The sequence below is a fragment of the Mycteria americana genome, chromosome 8 (genome assembly GCF_035582795.1).
Source record: "Mycteria americana isolate JAX WOST 10 ecotype Jacksonville Zoo and Gardens chromosome 8, USCA_MyAme_1.0, whole genome shotgun sequence".
Classification (NCBI taxonomy): Eukaryota; Metazoa; Chordata; class Aves; order Ciconiiformes; family Ciconiidae; genus Mycteria; species Mycteria americana.
Genome location: NC_134372.1, coordinates 38517148 through 38537968, shown reverse-complemented (window position 1 = coordinate 38537968; position 20821 = coordinate 38517148). Strand labels below are relative to the sequence as shown.

General features: G+C 40.7%; 1 protein-coding gene across 1 annotated transcript in view; it reads left to right on the top strand.

Annotated features, from left to right (window-relative positions):
- Window positions 1–1227: 1227 nt before the first annotated feature.
- The window catches only part of PEPD (peptidase D), a 144881-nt gene continuing 125287 nt past the window's right edge, over window positions 1228–20821 (top strand). Inside the window, exons 1-3 of the mRNA XM_075510771.1 lie at window positions 1228–1353; window positions 6704–6887; window positions 8182–8309. Coding sequence (XP_075366886.1) covers window positions 1310–1353; window positions 6704–6887; window positions 8182–8309 — 356 coding nt within the window. The 5' untranslated portion in view covers window positions 1228–1309. The remainder of the gene's footprint in view (window positions 1354–6703; window positions 6888–8181; window positions 8310–20821) is intronic.

The window sequence follows — 20821 nt, the reverse complement described above, 5'->3', positions numbered from 1 at the left end:
ATTGCCCTGCAGCTTTCACACACCACTTCAGAGCCAGCTGTGTGTGAGTAGCGGCAGTTTTCTCCCAACTTCTAGTAGACTATTTGGCCAAGCAAAAAAGGGTTTTAATCATGCACGTTTCTTAATAACAGTGCACTGATTTGTTATAACAAACATGAACATCAAGCTCCGTCTATTTAATGATCCTCCTCCTGCTCGCTCTTCTTACTGCTTTCCTCTCTCTTTCCTAAGCGCTTGTGGTGGAAGCAGACCCTCCAGGTGCATTAGCAAATATTTCATGGTATCACAGTACTTTCTTTTGAGACCAGTGCCAGAACAACAGAGAAGTGGCATTGCTCAGCAGCAGCAGAGCAAGGACTCGTGCTTTCCTTCCAGGAAGGGAGGGCAGCGGTACCTGCGACGAGCTGCCAGCTCAGAGCAGTACTTACCACTGTTTATTGAGGCACAGAGCAGTGAACACAATGTATTCAGGTCACAGAGCAGAGCTCCTCTCTCTCATTCTTTACGTGGTATTTCACGCTTCTGCGTATTTTCTTTTGCTGCTGTATGGCAGTTACTGGCCACGTGAACCCTGGCCTATGAATTGTTGGTTTCTTCAGGTAGCTTGTAATTTTGAGGCGAGAACAAGTCAACTCAAGTTCTGAAGAAATCTGTGTGAATAGGAGCAAAATTCGGCAGAGTGGGGCGAGTCCAAGGTCTGGTGTTGGCTATGGCAGACCATGCCTGAAGGCTGTTGTTAAACACCTTCTCCATTTCAAAATGCAAGTGGAAAGCATCTTTTACAGGGATTACAGCAGCATGGCACATTAAATGGATTTTTTGAGCACCCATTTATTTAGGGGAGCTCCGTTGTAAAAGACAGCAGTCCCTGTAGAAGATTATATTTCCATTATACTGCTTTTAGCTTCGAGGACTCCAATTGTTTCTTGTACAAGAAGCCAACACATGAGGCGATGGTTACAAAACCCCCTCTCTTGTTTTGGACGCAGCTGCAGAGCGTTCGCAATGAACACCGCACCTCAGGTGCCAAGCAGCCCAAGTCCCGGCCCTAGCCGGGGCCTTTATCCTGTCAGATCTTATGTCTGAAAGCCTGAGGAGAGGAGCAGCCTGCGGGGACAGCAGTGGCCTGCCAGTGCCTGCAAGGCCCGCGGGAAGCCTGGAGACCCGCTGTAGGCGGGAAGCCCCGCTACCCTCACAGGGCCGGTCGGGAAGACGTTCCCGCCGCCCCGCCCCGCCATCGGCTCCCCGCGCTGAGGCGGCGCCGCCGCGCCCCTCCACAGCGGCCCGGCCCGCCCGGCCCCGCCGTCACATGACAGGCGAAGTCCGGCGAGGCAACATGGCCGCGACGGCAGGGTAAGCATCGCTCCTCGGCCCCGGTAGCGTCGGCGCTCCCCGCTCCTCACGGGCCCTGCGCCCTGGCCCATGGCGAGGCTGCGCGTCCTCCCGGCTCTCCCCCGCTCCCCCCGCAGGGTGCTGCGCGGCGGCGGCCTGGCTCCGGGAGGCCGGGGGGGTCGGGGGTGCCGGAGGGCGGCGGTTGCCCTGAGCCGGCTGGGGAGGGCCCGGCCCGGTGGGGCGGCCGGGCGGCAGGCTGTGGCCGTGCAGCCTGCAGGGGAGGCCGGGCTGCCTGCGCTGGGGCAGGGCTCTCCCTGAAACTAAAGCAGGTTTTGGGTGGGGCGGCGAGAGAGCTGTGGAGGGGTCCCACGGGCACCCCGGTGGCCTCTCCGGTTACCGCCGGGTCGGCTCGGCAGTACCTCCCCTGAGCCGTGGGTTATCCTTCAAGTTGCATTAGGTTTGGGAAATCATGCTTAAAGGTGGCTGTGGATTACTTGGCGCAAGGTCTCGCCTGCATTTTATAGCTAAATCCAGCCGTTTCTTCCAGTGCTTTAAGAACGTGTCATTAAAAATGCATCAAAATGAGGGGGGAACTTTTCATAGTTGCCAAAAAGAGGTCATGCTGGGACTTGGCTCTGAATCTTTCGTCTTTGGGGGGAGATTGCTCCCCTGTGAGGTCTTCTCCTGACCCTGGTTTCCCCCAGCGCTGACCGGGCATTCCCTGCGCAGGGACGCTCCTGCCTGGCTGCTGAGAGCGAGGTTGGGCTGGCCTAGGTAGGTGCAACATCGAACGGGGCCGGGACTTCAAGTTGTTGACTTACTTACAAGGAGCGCTGAGTTTGCCGTGAAGGAAACATCCAGTTTATGCCTTAAACAGCGGTAGTTGCTTTTAGCGTTTCCCTTGTATCGCTTATTTGCTTGTGCTGCTGTTAGCATAGGCCTCTTGCACTTCACATATTTGGTGTGGAAACGGCATTAAAAATTGGCTAGACTTCAGGCTGATGTTGATGACCCTGTTGCTCAAAACAAATAAATAAGTCCCAGTCAACAAACAAATGATAACTTGAAAAGTAGTTTTAGTGGTTTCGCATCTTCATTGAAATCTGGATCCTGTCTGCTTGACCTCAGTAGAACAGAAATGGCAGTCCATGAATTTTCTTCTGAAAAAAACCAGAAGTACAAAAGGTTAACGGAAAAATGGTGGGAAAACCAGAAATAAAATACAATTTTTGGTTATCAATGTGTTCTGGTGGTGGTATCAAAACAAATCCAAAATGTTAGATGGATCATAAAGTAACAAAATGTAAGCTCTCTGAAAATATAAAACTTCTGAAATAAGCATTGAAAATCAACAGTTCCAGGTAAAAGAAAAGTATCCTTTAAAGAAACAGATGTAGTTTAATGTTCCTAGCTACATTTTACTTCCAGTATAATAAAATAAAAGAGCTCTTGTGTGGGCTTGGGCCTAAGTGATCATAAAAATTGTGTGTGACAGCCAGCAGGGAAACTGTCAGCTACTGTGGGAGGCCTTTATCAGACTGAGCAATGGCTGAATTCTGGTACCAGACTGGAGAAAATGAGGAAGCCAAGCTTCACTTTTCCTGTCCTGGTCTTGCAAGTAGCCATTTCGGACACTGACTAATGCTTATTTGCAGCAGCTTGCATAGCTTCAAAGAGGTGTGCACCACAAAGTCGTGCTTGCGTTAAATACAGTTCATTATAAAATGTATAACTCTACGTGAGAGTTTTGAGTTGAGTTTGTGGCTGGAGACACCAGAGTCCTTGCACTAACAGAAGAAACAGCCCTTGAAGGACCAGCCAATGTATTGTACTAATTAAATTCTGATACTTCTGTGTCTTGTGTGATATAAACTGGGTGATTAGAGATCACAGACCAAAACTGAAAGCTTGTAATTCCCTCACTAGAAAGAACTTTGTGGTAGTATTGTTAGGTGGCAAATAACAGGGGGTTTTACGCTGATTACACTGTAATTGCATGTGTATTTGCAGGCTTGATACACATGTGAGGCAGTTATATACATGTACCCACTCAACTTACTACAAGTGGCATAGCAATGTCTTCTTGTATTTGAAACTGTAAAAGTGCTAAATAATAGTCATGGCATAGGCAGTACTGTGTAGTCACAAGGGTTTGTAACAGTTGGGCTGGAAGGAATATGGAAAAAAGACCAGGCCAGTCATGACCTACTTACCTGCCATGTAGAGCAATGATCACAACAGAGCAATGGTTACACAGCAAGTCCTGTGTGTGAAGACTTTTCTTGTGATCTTGAGTACTGTGAGAGTTCTCTTCCCAAATAATTATTTGCAGTAGAAAGCTGGGTGTACATCCATACTTTTTTTTTGGTAGTCTCTGGAAAGAGCTCTCTTTATAAGCTGTGGGAAGCTTGTGCTGGGCTCACGTGTGCGGAGTGACCCAACCTCTGCAGGAGAAGCAGCACCTGCGGCTGTCTTGCCATGCTGTTAGTCCATCCGTGAGGGTGCTGTTCATTTGGTGTCTGAGTGCTTGCAGGAGGGAAGAGAGAACAAAGGGTGTGGAGGAAGCAAACTTCGCTAAGTTGAGTCCTCTCTGAAATCTAGCTGGTTTTCTCTGCAGAATTTCAGTTGTGAAAGTACGTCTGTTGCCTGGCAAGCTTGTACAGTCCAAGACATGAATTAACATATGAGTGGTCAGCAGAGAAGCTGAGGAACAGAGCAATGTTTGCAACAACACTCAGCTCAGCTCTCCTGCGTCCCGCAGCCCTTGCTGCGGGGGTCCAGCATATTCAGCTGCTATTGTTGTTACAGCAGCCTTAAAATAGAGACCAAGGCCATGCCTGTGAAAAAACTGTGCAAGTCTAAAACAACTGTACAGGGCCAAATTCTGCTGTTGATGAATATTGTGGCATCAAATTCAAGCAGGGAAAGTGGGATCTGTTATCTATAAGGAAGAACACAGTTTTGCCATGGGCTTAGATAAAATGTGCAGAAGAACCATCGTTTTGCATCAGAATGCGTTTCAGCTTGAGTGTCAAGATCCCAGTAAAAGACACTCTTGAAGTGGCTTAGTGAGACTACCAGTAGGAATTGCTGCCTGACATAATTATTTCTCCTTGAGTCTCATTCTGGTTGTCAGAGGTTTTAAGTGCAATAAAAACATTAATAGTAAACTTAATGGAGATTAAAATGTGCCTTTGTAGCAGCTTCCTATGAGCTGCAGATGTAGGAATAGGCCTGGCGAAGGAGGGAGGTCAGAGTCCTTTTTTTTTTTTTTTTTTTTTAAATCACAGCAAAAAAAAAAAACCAACTTGTGAAGAGGGTAAAATTACAACGAAGGTGACTTTTTTTTCCTTCCTTTGAAGCAAAACATAAGACAGGTTGTGCTACAACCTCTGTCTTTTTTTGGTTTTGTTTTTTTTTATCAGCAGATACAAAGATCTGAGAGCAACCTATGTCATAACGGTATCTGATGATGTTTTCTCTTCCCTTTTATACTTGCAATAAGGTGAATGTATAATTTCCAGGCCCCTGCATGGAGTTACTCTAGGGGGTGGTCTTCCTTGGGTAATAGCATTTTCAACCTCTTGTGCGTTGCTGAGCCACAGCTTTGCACCCAAAAAGCCTTGCCCATGTTTAGTTTAAGGTTTTCTATCTGATTTAAAACTTCCAGTAGCACTTGCTAGGATTGTATGAACTTGCTTCATTCTTCCTATAGGCACGGGTACCCCAAAACAAAAGCTCATGCTGTGCTTCCATGCTATGCTGATGTGCCGCAATAGGTAGTCTGCAGCCCTTGTAATGATCACTTGCCATGGTGCTAGGTTATCAGGTGTGTGGGGGAAGTAATAAAAATAAACACATTTGGGATTTGTGCACCATCAGCTGAACTGCTAGGCAGATAGTTTGAAAATTGGATTAGCAAGAGCAGTCTTTCACCTTCTAAAATTACTTACGCTGTTATATCAAGTAGTTATAAACAAGTAAAATAAAATATTTTATTAGCTCTTTTATGCTGTGTCTGCAGTAAGAAATTATAGGGTTTACATTTCTGATGCTGATAAAGTCTTTCAGGAGGTTACTTTATGCAGCTGTAAATCAAAGGTTACCTTTCAGATTGCCTGTGAAAACTATATAATAATTAAGATGTGGAGCTCTCCTTCTCTAAGGTTAAGTCCCTTGGTGTTTAATTTCTTGTCATTTTAACATAGTAACAATTTGACTGCACCTTTCTGTCATCTCCTCTAGAAGCATATCTGATAGAAAATGACCATCTAGCCAGTTGGTCTTCAGTAAGCTGAGAGAAGCTGAGGTGGAGGGACAAACTGGACTTAAATCATAGGATTTTTTTTTGATAAAACAGTATTCATCTGTAATACTGAAGCTCCAAAGCACAGCTTTGCTATATTAAACATTTAAAAAAAGGGAATGCTCTTAGATTCTTCTCACCTCATCTGATTTAAAAAAAAAAAAAAAAAATCCTACAACAAGCTATTGTGCTTCTACTCGTAAAGCTCTAAAAAGTGCAGGTATGGACCTATAACAAATGTGAATGAATCAGCAATATATTCTTGTAGTACTTTAAACACCTTAAATTACTTAATAAGCAGTTTATTTTAAGAGAGAGCTCTCGTTCTCCCAGTTGCGGCTCTGTCGAGTACAATCTTTCAGAAACTTTCTGGGTCGTCTCAGCACATTTGTGCTGCCTTAGGGGCAGGTGGTGATGTGTGGCAGGAGGTCGCTGGTACCCAGGACGTGCTCCTGCGGCCATGTATGTGAGTTCAATCACTTGCTGAAGCCGCTTGTATGCATGCAAGAATAAACATATGTAACAGAAAAATTTGCAGATATTGTGTGAGTATGGGAAATGCTGTTGTCCTGCATCTGCTATCTGTCACCTTTTCTCTCCAGTCCCTGTTTCAGCTACGGAACATTTCCCAGAAGGACTTGCTGAAGTTTGCCAGACTTAATGTAACCTTCCACTTCTGTTTTCAGTAACTCAGAACTCATTTTCTTCTCTCCTGTTTTGCCTTTACTCAGCTGACCTAGGCTGTTGTTGCTTTCTGCATCTACTTTTCATGTTGCTTTACCTAAAGGAATGTAACAAGTGACGTGCTGTGGGCCATAGCTTCAGTCAGCCCTGTCTCCTGTTGCCATCTTTTTCCTCTGGTACTTGTATGAGCAATGTTTGATGGTCGCTCGAGAGTGATGCTTGTATACGGCATCTTTTCCCCTTGAGTGATTAGCATCTTGTTTTTAGAGTTGAACGAAACTTCCTTTTCTGTTCTAGAATAAAGTAACAAACACTGTGCGTCTGAATCGTGTTAACCAGTGTCTTTGTCTTCCATTAATTGTCAAATAAAATCTTTTGTAGGCCCTCCTTTTGGCTGGGGAATGAGACCTTGAAAGTGCCTGTAGCGCTCTTTGCCTTGAATAGAAGACGACTCTGTGATCGCCTGAGACAGAATAAGGATGTCCAGAAGAATTCTGTTGTTCTGCTGCAGGGTGGAGAAGAAACCCAGAGATACTGTACTGATACTGGTATTGTGTTTCGCCAGGTAGGAGCTGAATCAAAACTTCAAATAAAATTAAGAAACTCCCTTCAACTACATGAATTTTTAAACGATTTTAAATTATTTTCCCTTTACTTCTCATGTGTGCGTTGCCTTGCTTCACTTAAGTCAATTGGCTTCTTTATAACATTGCCTCTTCAGCTTTGAGTTAGTTTCTCTTTCAGTGCTTTAGTATGCAGGCTCATTATCTGGTTTAAAGGGCGTAAACCTGTTCAAGGCCCTACTACCTATCAGTGTTTAGCGTAATATTAAAGACAGCAGTGGAATATTTCTTAGTTTTTTCAGTCTTGTCTGTGACCTAAAAAATAACCTTCTTTCTGTAGTGAAACATGTTACAGTGGACCTAAACTGAAATAATTCATAGAAAAGCATATTTCAAGCTTTAATAAATAGTATATTCCACAAAGCAGGATGTATCTTAGAATTTACAACATGTGTCTTCTCAAATTAAATTCTTCCTTAAGTACCCATGTATCGTTCTGTCACAAATAGGACTACTTAACTTGTTAATGTCATGCCAAACGCATTCTTAGTCTTTGGGGAAGTTGATGTTAACAGAACTCAAATTATGCATACCCCATACTTTGTGTGGCTGCTACAGTACTTTGTGTTGTGAAATTAATTGAGCTGTGTATGTTATGAAGAAACAAAACCAATAAATTCTAGTCTAGATAGCCCATATCTTAATGTAGTTATTGGTCTGTTTTTAGAGGAGATACACCTTTCAGGGTATCAGAGCATATGTCTGTCCTTACCAAAATTAATCTCTGTATTGTTAGGTATTTTGTTGTTTGCTTGCTTGTTCTTAAACTAACTCTTGGCTAAAGGCTGTTCCTAGTCCAGCTTCCTCTTCTCTGGGGGAGGTTGGATCTTCACTCCAGCACTCTGCCATCATAACCCAATGAATCTGCACTCTGTTTTTGCCTTGTCTCATGTGGCATGATTGTTTCTTCCTGATACTACATTCCCTAATTCTAGATTGGAAGAATGGATTTTATTGTGTGGTGTATGTTTATTGCGCTGAGTTGACCTGTTTATTTCTTATGGTAGCTTATTAATCTTTGATCCTTTCCAGTTGCCAACAGAGGGATTTGTGTTCTTGTAACCTAAAACTGATCAGTCTGAAAAGCTTTAGAACTAAACCACTTCCCCCCCTTCCAAAAGCAAGGGGGATGTCTTTCAGATACGTGGGAGTAGGAATTAGTATGTACTGTAGTGTATTTTTAGAGCTGGTAGAAGTGAGGGTTTTCTTTTAAGAATATGTTTTGTCTTAACCTAGGAATCTTACTTTCACTGGACTTTTGGAGTAACTGAAGCAGGCTGCTTTGGAGCAGTAGATGTTGATACTGGAAGATCCATGCTTTTTGTTCCACAACTCCCTGAAAGCTATGCGGTTTGGATGGGAAAGTAAGACTTTTAATCTTTTAACTATGTTCCCATGTATCAGAGTACTTCATATAACATAACTGTCTGTAGAGCTGGAATGCTATGTCATTTTAATCAGATTCCACCAAATCATTTGGTGTGAATTGTAGTGATACGTACATACAATGATACAAAACGTGATCAATTGGTATTGATCATATGATATCAAGTGATCCACCACCATTTGGTAGAGAATACCTTTAGAACTGTGTCATGGTTTAACCCCAGCTGGCAACTAAGCACCACACAGCCGCTCACTCACTTCTGCCCCGGTGGGATGGGGGAGAGAATCAGAAGAGTAAAAGTGAGAAAACTCATGGGTTGAGATAAAGACAGTTTAATAGGGAAAGCAAAAGCCATGCACGCAAGCAAAGCAAAACAAGGAATTCATTCACTCCTTCCCATGGGCAGGCAGGTGTTCAGCCATCTCCAGGAAAGCAGGGCTCCATCACGTGTAACGATTACTTGGGAAGACAAACACCATCACTCCAAACATCCCCCCCTTCCTTCTTCCTCCCCAGCTTTGTATGCTGAGCATGACATCATATGGTATGGAATAGCCCTTTGGTCAGTTGGGGTCAGCTGTCCCAGCTGTGTCCCCTCCCAGCTTCTTGTGCACCTGGCAGAGCATGGGAAGCTGAAAAGTCCTTGATTTAGTATAAGCACTGCTTAGCAACAACTAAAACATCTCTGTATTATCAACACTGTTTTCAGCACAAATCCAAAACATAGCCCCATACTAGCTACTATAAAGAAAATTAACTCTCTCTCAGCTGAAACCAGGACAAATTGGAACCCATGGATGTCATGGTATCCATGAAAGGAAGCTGAACCATAAAGAAAAGTAGAAGTCTTGTGTTAAGACCGAACAAGTTAAATAGTAAAGCAGGCTTTTTCAAGTTGCTTTACCAGTTTGCTGCCACCTTAGCTAATGAAGCTTTTTGAATGGCAGAAGGTAGTTTAGCCTCTTTGATACTTTTTTTGATATGAACTGATAGACCGGGGACTGTGGTTTTAATTCTGTTCTGTGAGTATGCCATAAACATCTCCCTTTCTATCCACATTGGTAGTAAATATTGCTCAGTGCCATAGCAGTGGAGGAATTTATTTATTTATGTGTTCATTTCTTTTCTTAGTCTTAATTGTATTTATACCCTCTAAAAAACTGTAAATTTTTTTGTTGTCTACATTGTCTCAGAACACTGGATTACTTCTAATTTAATATTTTGAGCTCAGGTTGCTTCACTTCTAATTGAAGCTATCACTTATATTTTAGTGCTAGTTTTGGGAAAAGGAAAACAATCACAACCAATCCCATATGCTGAACTGTGCCAGACCATATGGTAGGGCATGGCTGCTGTCTTCTCAAAGAGTTTATATGAATATCACTGTCTTAGACCTGCCTGGGAACTGAAATTGTTTGTGATAGCATAAAAATGTGAATACTGCTGTCTGAAATATATCAGCTGAGAGCTGCACCTGTCTGGGAGGCTAGGTTCTGTTTAAACCCCACATGTACTCTCTAAAGTCTGTTCCCTAGTGGTGCTTGTTCCCATTTATAGACAAACCTTTTTCCTCCCTCTAAATTCTCTTCTGCTAGTTCAAATCAGCTGTTTCATACCCATGCAGATTGTGCCTAATCTGAAAAGGCTTAAAAATATTATTTAAATTCCACTGTCTCATTTTGCATTTTCAAACAAAATATTGTGGTGTTTATAAATGGCCTTTTTGATTTGTTTGTGCAGTGCTCCTTGTTGTTTCCTTTACAGAATTACAAGTCTGGTTAAAAGTGGTTTATTGTCATTGTGTCTTCTTGCAGAGTATAACAAATTGTCTTTATCGCAGCATCCTTGTTTTCTAAATTCTCCTCCTTACCCTTCCTGAATCCCTCTGTTTGAACCTTTGTTTTCTCTTCTGTCAGCCATGGTCATGTACTTTTTCTGCTTGTCAGAAAGAGGATGGATGAATAACTCATTTGTGAGTCAGTAGCAGTTCTGCTTCATAAGTTGGTTGGCAGGGGGTACTGCACCCAGCTAGGGATTGTGCTCCTTCCCAGAAGACTCAATTTTAAGTCAAAATTAGCACTGAAAGAAAAACACAAATGAGTTTGCCTTCCATCCGCTGCTGTCTATCTACTATAGTTTGTCTTGGAAGTGCTTGTTTCTGTGCTTGTGGAAGGCGCTATCTACCCACTGAAGAAACATTCATTTAACATCAATGAAGCACAAATCAATTCAATGCCTTGTACGATATTTCCAAGGTTGGTATTTTACAGAGGTCTACAGCTGGTCTTCTAGTTCATAGCACAGGGTGCAGTTGCTTTGCCAGGTGTTCACATTGCTTTCTAAGACAGATGTGGGAATCTGCTATCTGAGCTTAGGCAGAAATGCATAGATTCTCTTAAAGTTAATGCAGAAAGCTCTTTACCACTACTGTGTTACTAAATGTATTGTTTGATTTACTGTTGTGCTTTCACTTCTGAAGGACACGTATTTGAATTGTTTTCAAAATGTAGCTTAGGTAATGTGGCAGTCAGAAGGGTTAACCTTTTTGCCTGGAAGTAATGCAAAAGTGGGGCTTCTTGGCTGCTTTCAAACTGGCAGTTTTAGTTTGGCCAAAACCAATGAAGTGTCTGAGAGTATTTGCTTGGGGATGAGCAGTCTATTAGTTTACAAATGAGACCATGAACACTGTAATTATTTTAGTCTCACCAACTGCAGTTATTTTTATGAACAGTTTTGCATGCTGAGGTGGTGCCTGGGCACTTTGCAGAACAGGTGAACACAGGGATGATGAATGCACCACCCTGAGCTGTGGTCTGCCAAGGACCCAGCACTACGTAGTACTGGTGTTGAGGGTGAATGCCACTTCTTTGGAAGTGTTACTCATCTTGTAGGACTTCTTGCTGAATGTGTATGCTCTTAAGATTTGTAAATAGCTGTAAGGCTACCTTTCAGAAGTCCTTCAAGCCAAAATAACCTCTGCAGTTTTAAAAGGGAGGAAAGATTTAATTTAACTCGCAGACTATGGACATTCTCCAAAAAACCCACAACCTTTTAAGGTGGCAATTGCAGAATTGTTATAAGGGTGATTGTAGGACTGGTGGTCCTACTTTCATGTTGGGAAGGGATTGCAACAACAGTCACTCTGTTTTTAAATTATGAGCGTGGACATTTCTCCAAATGTTGGGCTAGCCCATTTCTAAGCTGTTGGCTGGGAAAATCTTTTCAACTAAGAGAATTGCTTTGCCTATCTCTTGATCTGTACCTCTGCCCCCTGCCCCTCCCATTGCTTGTAAGGCAGAAACAAAGACTCTCACAGGATGGCTTAGTGGGTAGGCTTTTGTGCTCCTGAAGTATTTTTCTATTCTTACTTTCAAGAAATGAATCTGGTGATACAAGATTGTAAAAGATTCAGAAACGTAACTGTGTTGTAAATGCCCCTCTTTCTCAGCTTGGTCTTACCTAGTCAACTTTGTGGTGCAAAGCTGTTAGCAATCATTTCTATTCCTAGGAAGCATTAAGTTGGTATGACTGCATGTCTTGCACTGAGACTTCAATTTCACTAATTAATGCTGCACCTGCCATTTACCTCCTTAATTATAAATGGCAGAACTAGTCAGTATGCTGATTAAAGATATTTTATAAAGTAAAACATACTGTACAGCAGCTGCTTTATGTGGAGCGGATGCCAAAATAACTTAATTGTCTTGCCATGTAAAGAGTGTTTTTAATGGAAAACAAAAATATTTAACGCTTTCATGCTCTAACTTTAGAAACACGTATTAAATGGGACAGAGCAATATTTATGTGCAATTTTCTGTGTCGTCTTTGAAGCCCTGCTGGCTGATTGGTAAGAATAACAACACTAACCTAGCATTGTATCCACTGTAAGTAACGTTTTTCCATGAATTTGTTTGGAAGCTATCTGTATTTGCAAAGTTGAACCTTGGTGTAGCACTTCGGAGCTGTAATAAAGCAATGAAATGCTTTGCAAATGTTAATAATTTCTCAGTGACCTAAATGAGGAAGCTTTGTAAACATTGTCATAATTTTCTAAGTAGGTTACAACGAAAATCAACCTTTGGTTTTGGTGATTAAACTTGACTGACCTCAGCAAAGCTGAGAAGTTTTACTGACTTGGGGAAAAAAGTACAGAAGTATGTGGATGGGGTTTTTTTTGTTGTTGTTTGCTTTTTTCCCCCAAACACTTTTGTAAAAAAAAGAGTGTTTTGGGCTATTTAGGCTTTTACCTCCCCCCCCCCCCCCCCCCCCCCCCCCCCGACTGTATGTGACAATCAAAATTAGAAGTTAAGAAATTGCTTTCTTGATCTCTTTTTCTTAATGCGGACTGGTGAAGTTTTGTGGAATTTGTATTTTGAATAATTGTGAGTATTAAATTGTGTACAGCATTATATGTTTATCTGACTATATTATGGTGGCTGAGACTGGTGCATTAATTAGCCCTAGGCTTGGCTACAAGAAGGCAAGGTCTGTAGTAAGCCCATTCTATGCAAGCTGAAATTGAAGACAACTCTTTGGAAAGGTAGGGGAGTGTATGTGGGTGCTGTAGAGAACGAACTCTAAATAACCTTAATTGCTGCTCTTGATGTAGATTTTGCAGGAATGAAGGACATTTTCTAGATGAGTTTTACTGATGTGGTGCATACAGGTCCTCTTCTCCATAGCATGCTCTGGAGCTATGTATTCAGATAGTATACTCTAGAAGGGTCTTTGGTTTTACCTTCTGAACTGATCTGCCATATCGTCCCCTGGTATTTTTTCTTGTTATTTTTTCTCTAAAATGAAATATGTTTAGTGTTTTCTTTTTCCATGTCTATCAGTTTGATCTCTTCCCACTATTTGTCCCTTCCCCCTACCCACTGAATCTTTATTTTGCTTTTTTAAAAAAAAAACAGGTTTTAATCACTTTAGGTCATCTTATTACTGTTTTGTACCAACTGGCAATTGCAGTTTATCTGCAAAGTTTGTTACCACCTGCAAATGCCATCTGTGGATCTCATGAACATATTCGTCCTGCTTCTGTTTCTGAATAGCATCAGAACTAATTTCAGTCTTTGCAGTATCTCACTAATCAAGGCTTGCAGTCCATTGCTGTTTATCACTTTAACTTCTGAGAACATCAGTCTAAATTGATACAGCACTTTTCAGTGTGGTGGTTGGAGGGTTTCCCAGCCCTTGGAAAGCTCATCTTTTTATCTATTTATTTATTTTTATTTTCTGCTTTAAGCTTTTCACTTTTTTATTATGACTAGTTATTGGGTTTCAGGTCACATCGTAGTGTTCCTGTCCAAGCCAATTTGAGTTGATTTTGGAGAGTAACAGTCTTGAGAGAGATTTTTATCAAATGTTTTACTATTATTCAGATAGTACATCTGTTGCTTTACCCTTCATCTGATCCTTTCAAAACCGTACAAAAAAGCTGGGTTGCTTTTTATTGACAAGACTTACTTGTGCAATTCCCCATGCTGCTTATTTTCCATGATTCCAATTCTCTCTGTAGTACAGTGATTTAAATTTCTTGTCTCCCATTCATTTATTTCGGTGTTTATCTGTGGATAAAAATTACTTTTACAGAATAATTAGTGTCTGGATTGCTCTTGCCACTTTACTGATGACTGTTTTTCTCTAAACAGTGTTGCTCGAACGCTCTGACTTCTCAGATGGTCAGTTTAGTCATTGTCCCAGTATTCTAATTGTCCATGAGCCTTGCTAGTCCAGGGTGAATGTGTATTGTTTCTATGACTTCTACTTCAGTAATTATTTTTATAAATCTTTGCTTTCTAGCTGCTTAAGTTTCCTTGTATTTCTTGTTGAGAATGTTTTAATAATAGTAATTTGTATCAGTCCATTGATTTGCAATCTCTACCAGCATATGCCTTTAACTGGATGCACAAGTTGGTGATTTGGTAAGTGTTAAAGTGCTTCTTTTTCCTCTTCTCTTTTTGATTCGGGTGTATTGAGAAATAGAACCAGTGCTAAGTAAATCTGCTTGCAATGCTGCACCAGCGTTTGTTGATATCCTGATGTGGCTTCAAACCACAGCATGGGAAAGTTAAGTCTTGCCTATGCATGTCTCATTCCTGTGGTACGATAGGGAATGTTGATGACCCCCACCAGGCATTTCTTATTTTATACTTTATTTAATGTCCTAGCAGGAGTATTGAGTTCAGTGATATAAACTCCTGATAACATTTTAAAATATCAGAGAATTCAAGTTTTCTTTTGATCAGGTATGCCATGTGTTTCTCCTCCAAGGACTCGGCTGCTGCTGGTAGGAAGGTAAGCTGCAGCAAAAGAAATGCCTGTGGGGATTTTCCAGCAGTGCTCTGACAAGGCTCTGCACCTCCACGCTGCCTTCTGCTGTGCAGCTGCCCGGTTTGAGCACGGAGCTCTCTGCTTCTTGTCGGCCTGGATTTGAGAAGGCACTTCAGTGAAAAAACTCTCAAGTGAAATACCTACCATGGTGTCTCTATTCTTGCACTTCTAAAATTCCATGTTCTCAGCTCTTGATGTTAAGTGTTTTCTTTAGGTTTTTTTTATTCCCTGTGACCTGTGCTGTGGTCTGTAAGCTCAGGAAGGACTCTCTGAAAGAGCGTTGTCTGTGTTAAAAGAAAAACCAAACCCAACTGTTTTGTTAAAACAGCATAGAGAAAAGTATAATCAATATTAATGCTTCTTAAGAGCTAAATGTGAGTGAAAACCAGACAGATTGTGTTTTACTTGCTGTGTACCCCTTTGCCTGTGTACTTGCTGGAGCTCTGTGTGTCAGAGCGCTTGGCCTTGACCCTGCTCCTGGGGGATGCTAGTTACGGCTTTGTCTTACAGAGGCAATGTGGCATAGTGGATCAGGCACTGTTTGGATGGGTATGTTCTGCCTTTTCTTTGTGGGAATGAGTTGTTGTGGCAAGTTCCTTTAATTTCTTCGTCGTTTAGTTTTCTTTACAAGTTATAAGATGGGAATACTGTTGTCCCCTTCTTAAAACTGTTCAGGTCATCTTAATGCTGCTGTAAGCATCAGTACTGGTTCTTTTCGTGCTGTTACCAAATAATGTGGGAGCTGTGGGACATGCTGCACACATTCCAGAGCTTGTTGTTGTGCTTTTATGTGTGGGACATAAAATATTGCTCGTTTTCCCCCCAATATAGGCATTTTTCCAAAGTAAAAGTAGAACATCTGCTACTGACAGGTTCAGTATGTAACTTTCTCAGTTAAGCATGAATTGAGACCAGTGTTTGAGTGGAACACTGTTACTATATAGTGACCTAGAAATTACATTTATCCTCTTAACTACTGTCACTTTTTGTGACTTTTTCTGGGAGGAGAGCTTTCTAATGAGTATTTGTCAGCATTTGTGTTATGCTACAAGAAATCTTTCAGGGATTTCAGTGTATAAACATTTCCTTTGTTACAGTTTTTTCTGTACTAGTATGGAGCCCTTCTCTCCAAGGAAGAATTTTATTTGCAGAAAGAAATAAAGCAAAGGTTACCAATTGCAAGTTTTCTGTGTTTTTGGGTTTTTTTTGGATAGCTCTTTATAGTATCTCTTAAATGTCTAATACTAATCAAGGCATTGCCTCTTGAGGTAGAATTTATAAAACACCTAAAAGAACTTTTCATCTTTTGGGAATGCCTGTGGTGGGAATAGCTGATCAGGAGCAGTGAGACTATATATTTGAAGTAGATGAAATAGGTAGTTCAGAGCTTGGCTTTTATTAGGAAGAACCATGAGAGTTTCCTCAGTACTTTATTTCTGATTTCATAAGTCCGGTGGTGTGTATGTTGCTCATAGTTATTCTGCTTCTGCATAATCTGCGTCTAGCACTGGGAAATCCAGTGTCATAGACCCAGCATCCTGTGTACAGTATCATGCATGTGGACTCTACCGTTCTGTCCCTCTGCTAGACATGGCTTCAGTTACAGCCCTGCTTACCTTTTCCAGTCAAATCAGTTTGAGTCTTCATTTTCAGTTCAATTTCTTTTAAATTCTGTTATTTTCTCAAAATCCATCTTGCTCTGGACTGTATCAAAAGGAGCAAGGAGTCTGAGTTTGCGTATATGCAGGTACTTCTGATTTTCAAAGGATAAAACAGAAATGCAGGGAAATGTGGAAAGGGAGTAATGTTAAGGTAATCAGAACATTGCTGGAGGCTTCCTGTGATACCAGCGAGCCCGTTAGTACTGTTTTGTTTTAAATCTAGCTTGATGCCTTTTAATCTTATTGTTTGAGATAGTTAAATTCCTTTTGGATATATAGGTGATTGCATTTTTTTGGACAAAGTCAGGAACATCTGCTGGTGTCTTGTAAAGCCTCCTGTGTTGTTCTTTCTAGCAGTTCTCGACACCCTCTTGTTTGGTTAATGCTTTGCCATCTGTTAACTTGATGATATTGTAATGAGGAGGGAGTTTACTGGGGCATCTCTGACAGCGTTAAAACACTGCTTTTGTATCCCTTTCCCTCCTCCAGTTCTATGTGCTTTGCTGATGTATTTCTTCTGTTCATCTGGTTTAATTTTTGCCAAGGTTCTTGTTCTTTGTGTGCAGTCTCACTGAAACTTTTACTCTGCTTTAAGCTCATTCTAGCAAGGCCTGAGAAATGAATTGTTGACTGAAGACTATGCTTGTCCAGTTTACTCCTTGTGCATGTGTTTCCTCTCAAGTAAGTGAGGAAAAATGGGGCATAACTCGTGCAATGACTTGCTGGCAGTAAACATGTGCAGGCTGCAATGCCATGTACAGGCACTATGTGCAGGCTAATGTAGGCATTTACTTTGCTTAGTAGAGATTATTTGCTCAAGACAGTGAATTTGCCATAAAGTGGTGTTTTATATCTGTTACTCAATGTGAAAGTTAGAGTGGAATGGAGGAAGCAATACTGTTGTATCTCCCTTAAAGCAGAAAGCTTTACTGTGAAGTTTGCTATTTTTAGCTTTTCTGTCTCACTGCATCAAGAATCTTCCTCTTCTGATTTTGTGATATGAGCTTGGACAGTTTTTCATGCCTTTTAGTCAAGAATACTTCTAGGACCTTTTAAGAGAGCGCTGTACCCTGAACGTTATTGTGTAGAAACCCTTTTGCTTTAGACTTTGCCATGAATGGTGTCTTTGATATTTGCCTATTTTGTTAATGTTCCAACTATGTTACTTTTAATTACTGTTTGTAAGAGCATCACTTTCTGGTAACTGCCAGAAGCTGTGGATCTGAAAGACAATAAGTAGTGGACAAGACTTGTGGATCTGTATTTTAATTGCAGGAGATAGTCTTTAGTATGGCATGTCTTGCTTTGTGTCAGTACTTGCTGTCTTCCACCCTGACATACTGAGAGATCCTCAAAATGGTTGTTGACTTTCATTTTCAAGAGATTCCTATTGATCCTTTTTAAAAATACATTAAATGAATGCTGATGGTTTTTTGGCTAACACCAGGTTCAGTGCTTAGAAATTGCAGGTGATTCTCATTATTTGGCCTTAATATATGTTCATTGGTAGCACGTGTGGTCAGACAGCCTGGAATACTGCTTTGCTGTCTGTGCCATGTGGTATTAACTTAGTATTTCCTTTTGTAGGAGAACAGTTACCTCACATTGGAGCTTATGTTAAGATACACCTACTGCTTCCTTTTATGTGTAACAGTGCAGTGCAGTAAGGCACCCTTCTTTCAGAATAGCTTCAAAACACAAACAAGGCCAGATGTGAAGACTTAAGGGATTCTGTAAAATCATTCAGATCTTAATATTAAAGGTTTGTTATAAATTGTGTAGGTGTAAAGCAACAGAAATGAAGAACTGTTTTTTGTAATGTATAAGTGAACATAAAACCTGTAATACTTATAAGCGTGCTGATGGTTCTCGTGCATCTGCCTACTCTGACAAACTGATTACAAGGGAACTTATCTAACAGGGAGCTCTGAATGATCCCGGGTGGATGACAGGACAAGCTTAAGGCAAAGAATTAGTACAACACGAAAGAGAAAGCAAAACTGGCAGTTACAATTCAAACAGCTTCTGCTAGTAGATGGAAATGGTGCAACTGCCATTTCTGCATTGTTATTAAGGTAAATGTTCAATAAAGTATTTCATTCTGTATTTGAGAGAAACAAAAAATATGTGAAGCATCACAAATTGATGTTGATGAACTAGTTTCTATTCCAGCAGTAAACCTAGAGAAAGTTAAGTAGCTCCTAAAGGTCATGTTTTTATCCAAATATTTTAAAAGAGCTGACCAAGGGCTTCTCCAGGCTGCTATAAGAATTTGAGTAGGGAAGAGAGAGAGGGTGCTGTTAGCAAAATCTAACAGCAGGGCATGTAACGATATCAGATGTCTGAAAATCAAAGCATCTAGAAATCAAACTAAAAATTAAATACGTGTGCCTATTCTGATCTCTCCTGGCTTTTACAATCTATGAATCACTTGCAGATGTTAGGAAATGTAAAGGTATGGAAAAGTAGCACTGATGTTAAGACAGCCCTATGGAGGGACCTTGCAATTCAGTGGACTTTTTCTTAGACTGAATGCCTGTTAGTGGACTGGTGCAGAACTGGCTGATGCAATGAACGGTGTGGCTTCTTGGTGTTAAGAGGGTGCAGAAAGGTAAAGCTTTTTGATTAATCTGTGTTGTGGGGAGGGAGGAATCGTATGCAACTTTTAGAGGAGATGATGGAGTCAACTTGCCACGCTTCAGGAAGCTTGAGACCTCCTACTGTTGACTTGCTCTGCTAAAGGTGCTCAGGTAATTTCTGAGGTGTATACGTACATACCTATTTGAGTGTGTGTCTGTGATTGTTTAGTAACAAAATGTAGAAGGTGTAGAAAATGTTTTGAAATTAGTCCCAACTGGGATTTCTCAAATTTTTGTAATGAACATACCATTAAGGATATTTTTTTTCCAACAGAATAGTTTTACATTCTAGGCTATGCAGTAAGATAAATAATCTTGAATTAGGAACTCCAACTGAAATGCTGAAGAAAAGCTAAATTGGACTACTTCAGGAAAAGCTGAATTCCATTTTAGAGCTGATCCACTATAAAAATGAAAAACTGAAAATCTGTCCTAGAAGCATTAAAAAATGCAAATACAAAGCAACCAGTAGGAAAAAGTTGTTATATATATTGAAGATTCTCTGGAAGAACGTTTAGATGCAAATGAAAACTTACATGTATGAATGTTTATCAGCAATTAGGTTACAAATATATTAGCAGTTGACTTAGATGCATTTCTTTCAGGAATAGCTATCAGCTGTTATAAATTCTGTTCACAGTTTTTCTTTGGCATTTGTGATTTAGATCCATCTCATTTGTACCTCTCTTCTGAATGCAGTTCTGAAAGCTAGAACACTCTTTTATCATGTTGGTATTACGAGGCTTTTGCTCCAGAGTCCTTTAGAATACAAAGAAATGTTGCTTAATGGAATTCTTACGGTAATGTCAAATTTGTACAAGTCTCTTAAGATTTGATGTTATGAATTCTTGTGCAATGTAATGAACAACAGCTTTAAAATCGTTTTAGACAATGAGACCAAGTTTTTATTGGGTTTAAAGTGGAAACACAACATGGTTAATAAAATATTGCAAAAAAATTGAGGTTTTAATTTTGTTCAACTATATAAAAGCTTCAAAATATATTTTTTGATGTATTTATAGATAGGCTGTCAGAGCTGTTCATCTTACTGATGGATAAACGGAGGAGTCAGTATTCCATTCCTGTTCAAAGGATCGCATAAAGCGGAGCCAGTTGTAGTACTGTGGTCTGTCAAAGTTGGTGGCAGAATCCACACTGGTGTTATTAGCTTGTGATTTGGTGAAGCATCTTGGTTTTTAAACATGCCATCACGTACCACTGTGAATCTAGTTAAACCAAATTGAAAGGTTTATTCTAAACTTGGAAGTTTTCACTAGGCTGATCAACTGACTGGGATTCCTGGTTACTAGTTTTTAATATTACGCTCCCTTACTCTTTTGTTGGTGGTTTTCGTGTTTGATCAATGTATAAGAGAAGTGAGGTATAGCTAACGTGGGGTAGTACTTTACTGTCTGACTTCACATTTCAACACTGTATTTTTATAGTGAAAGTATTGCTGCTGCTCCTCCTCTTCTTTTTCCCATTGCTACCTCAGTAGAATTTTGTTTATAATAAAGTTGTCACTTGTTATGATTAAAAGGTGAATCTTCAATATTTGGTGCTTTAATAAAACCTTAGCTGTTAAAATGAGACAGTACATCAGAATTTGAATCTTCTCTTAAAAATGTAGCTTCACATCTTTAGGCAATCTTCAGTGTTTCCCAATTGCTATGAAAATCTTGAGAGTCAGAAACCAAGTAGGTGAACTAGATTGGGTGGAAGAATATGGAAGAGGGAAGAGTTATGTAGGAAGTATCAGTGGAATGTAAACAGCTTTGATGTTTAACCTGAAATAACTCAAGCTTTTTCACTGGACTGGAAGTTGTGATGAATTCTAAGTGGTGAACTAGAGACAG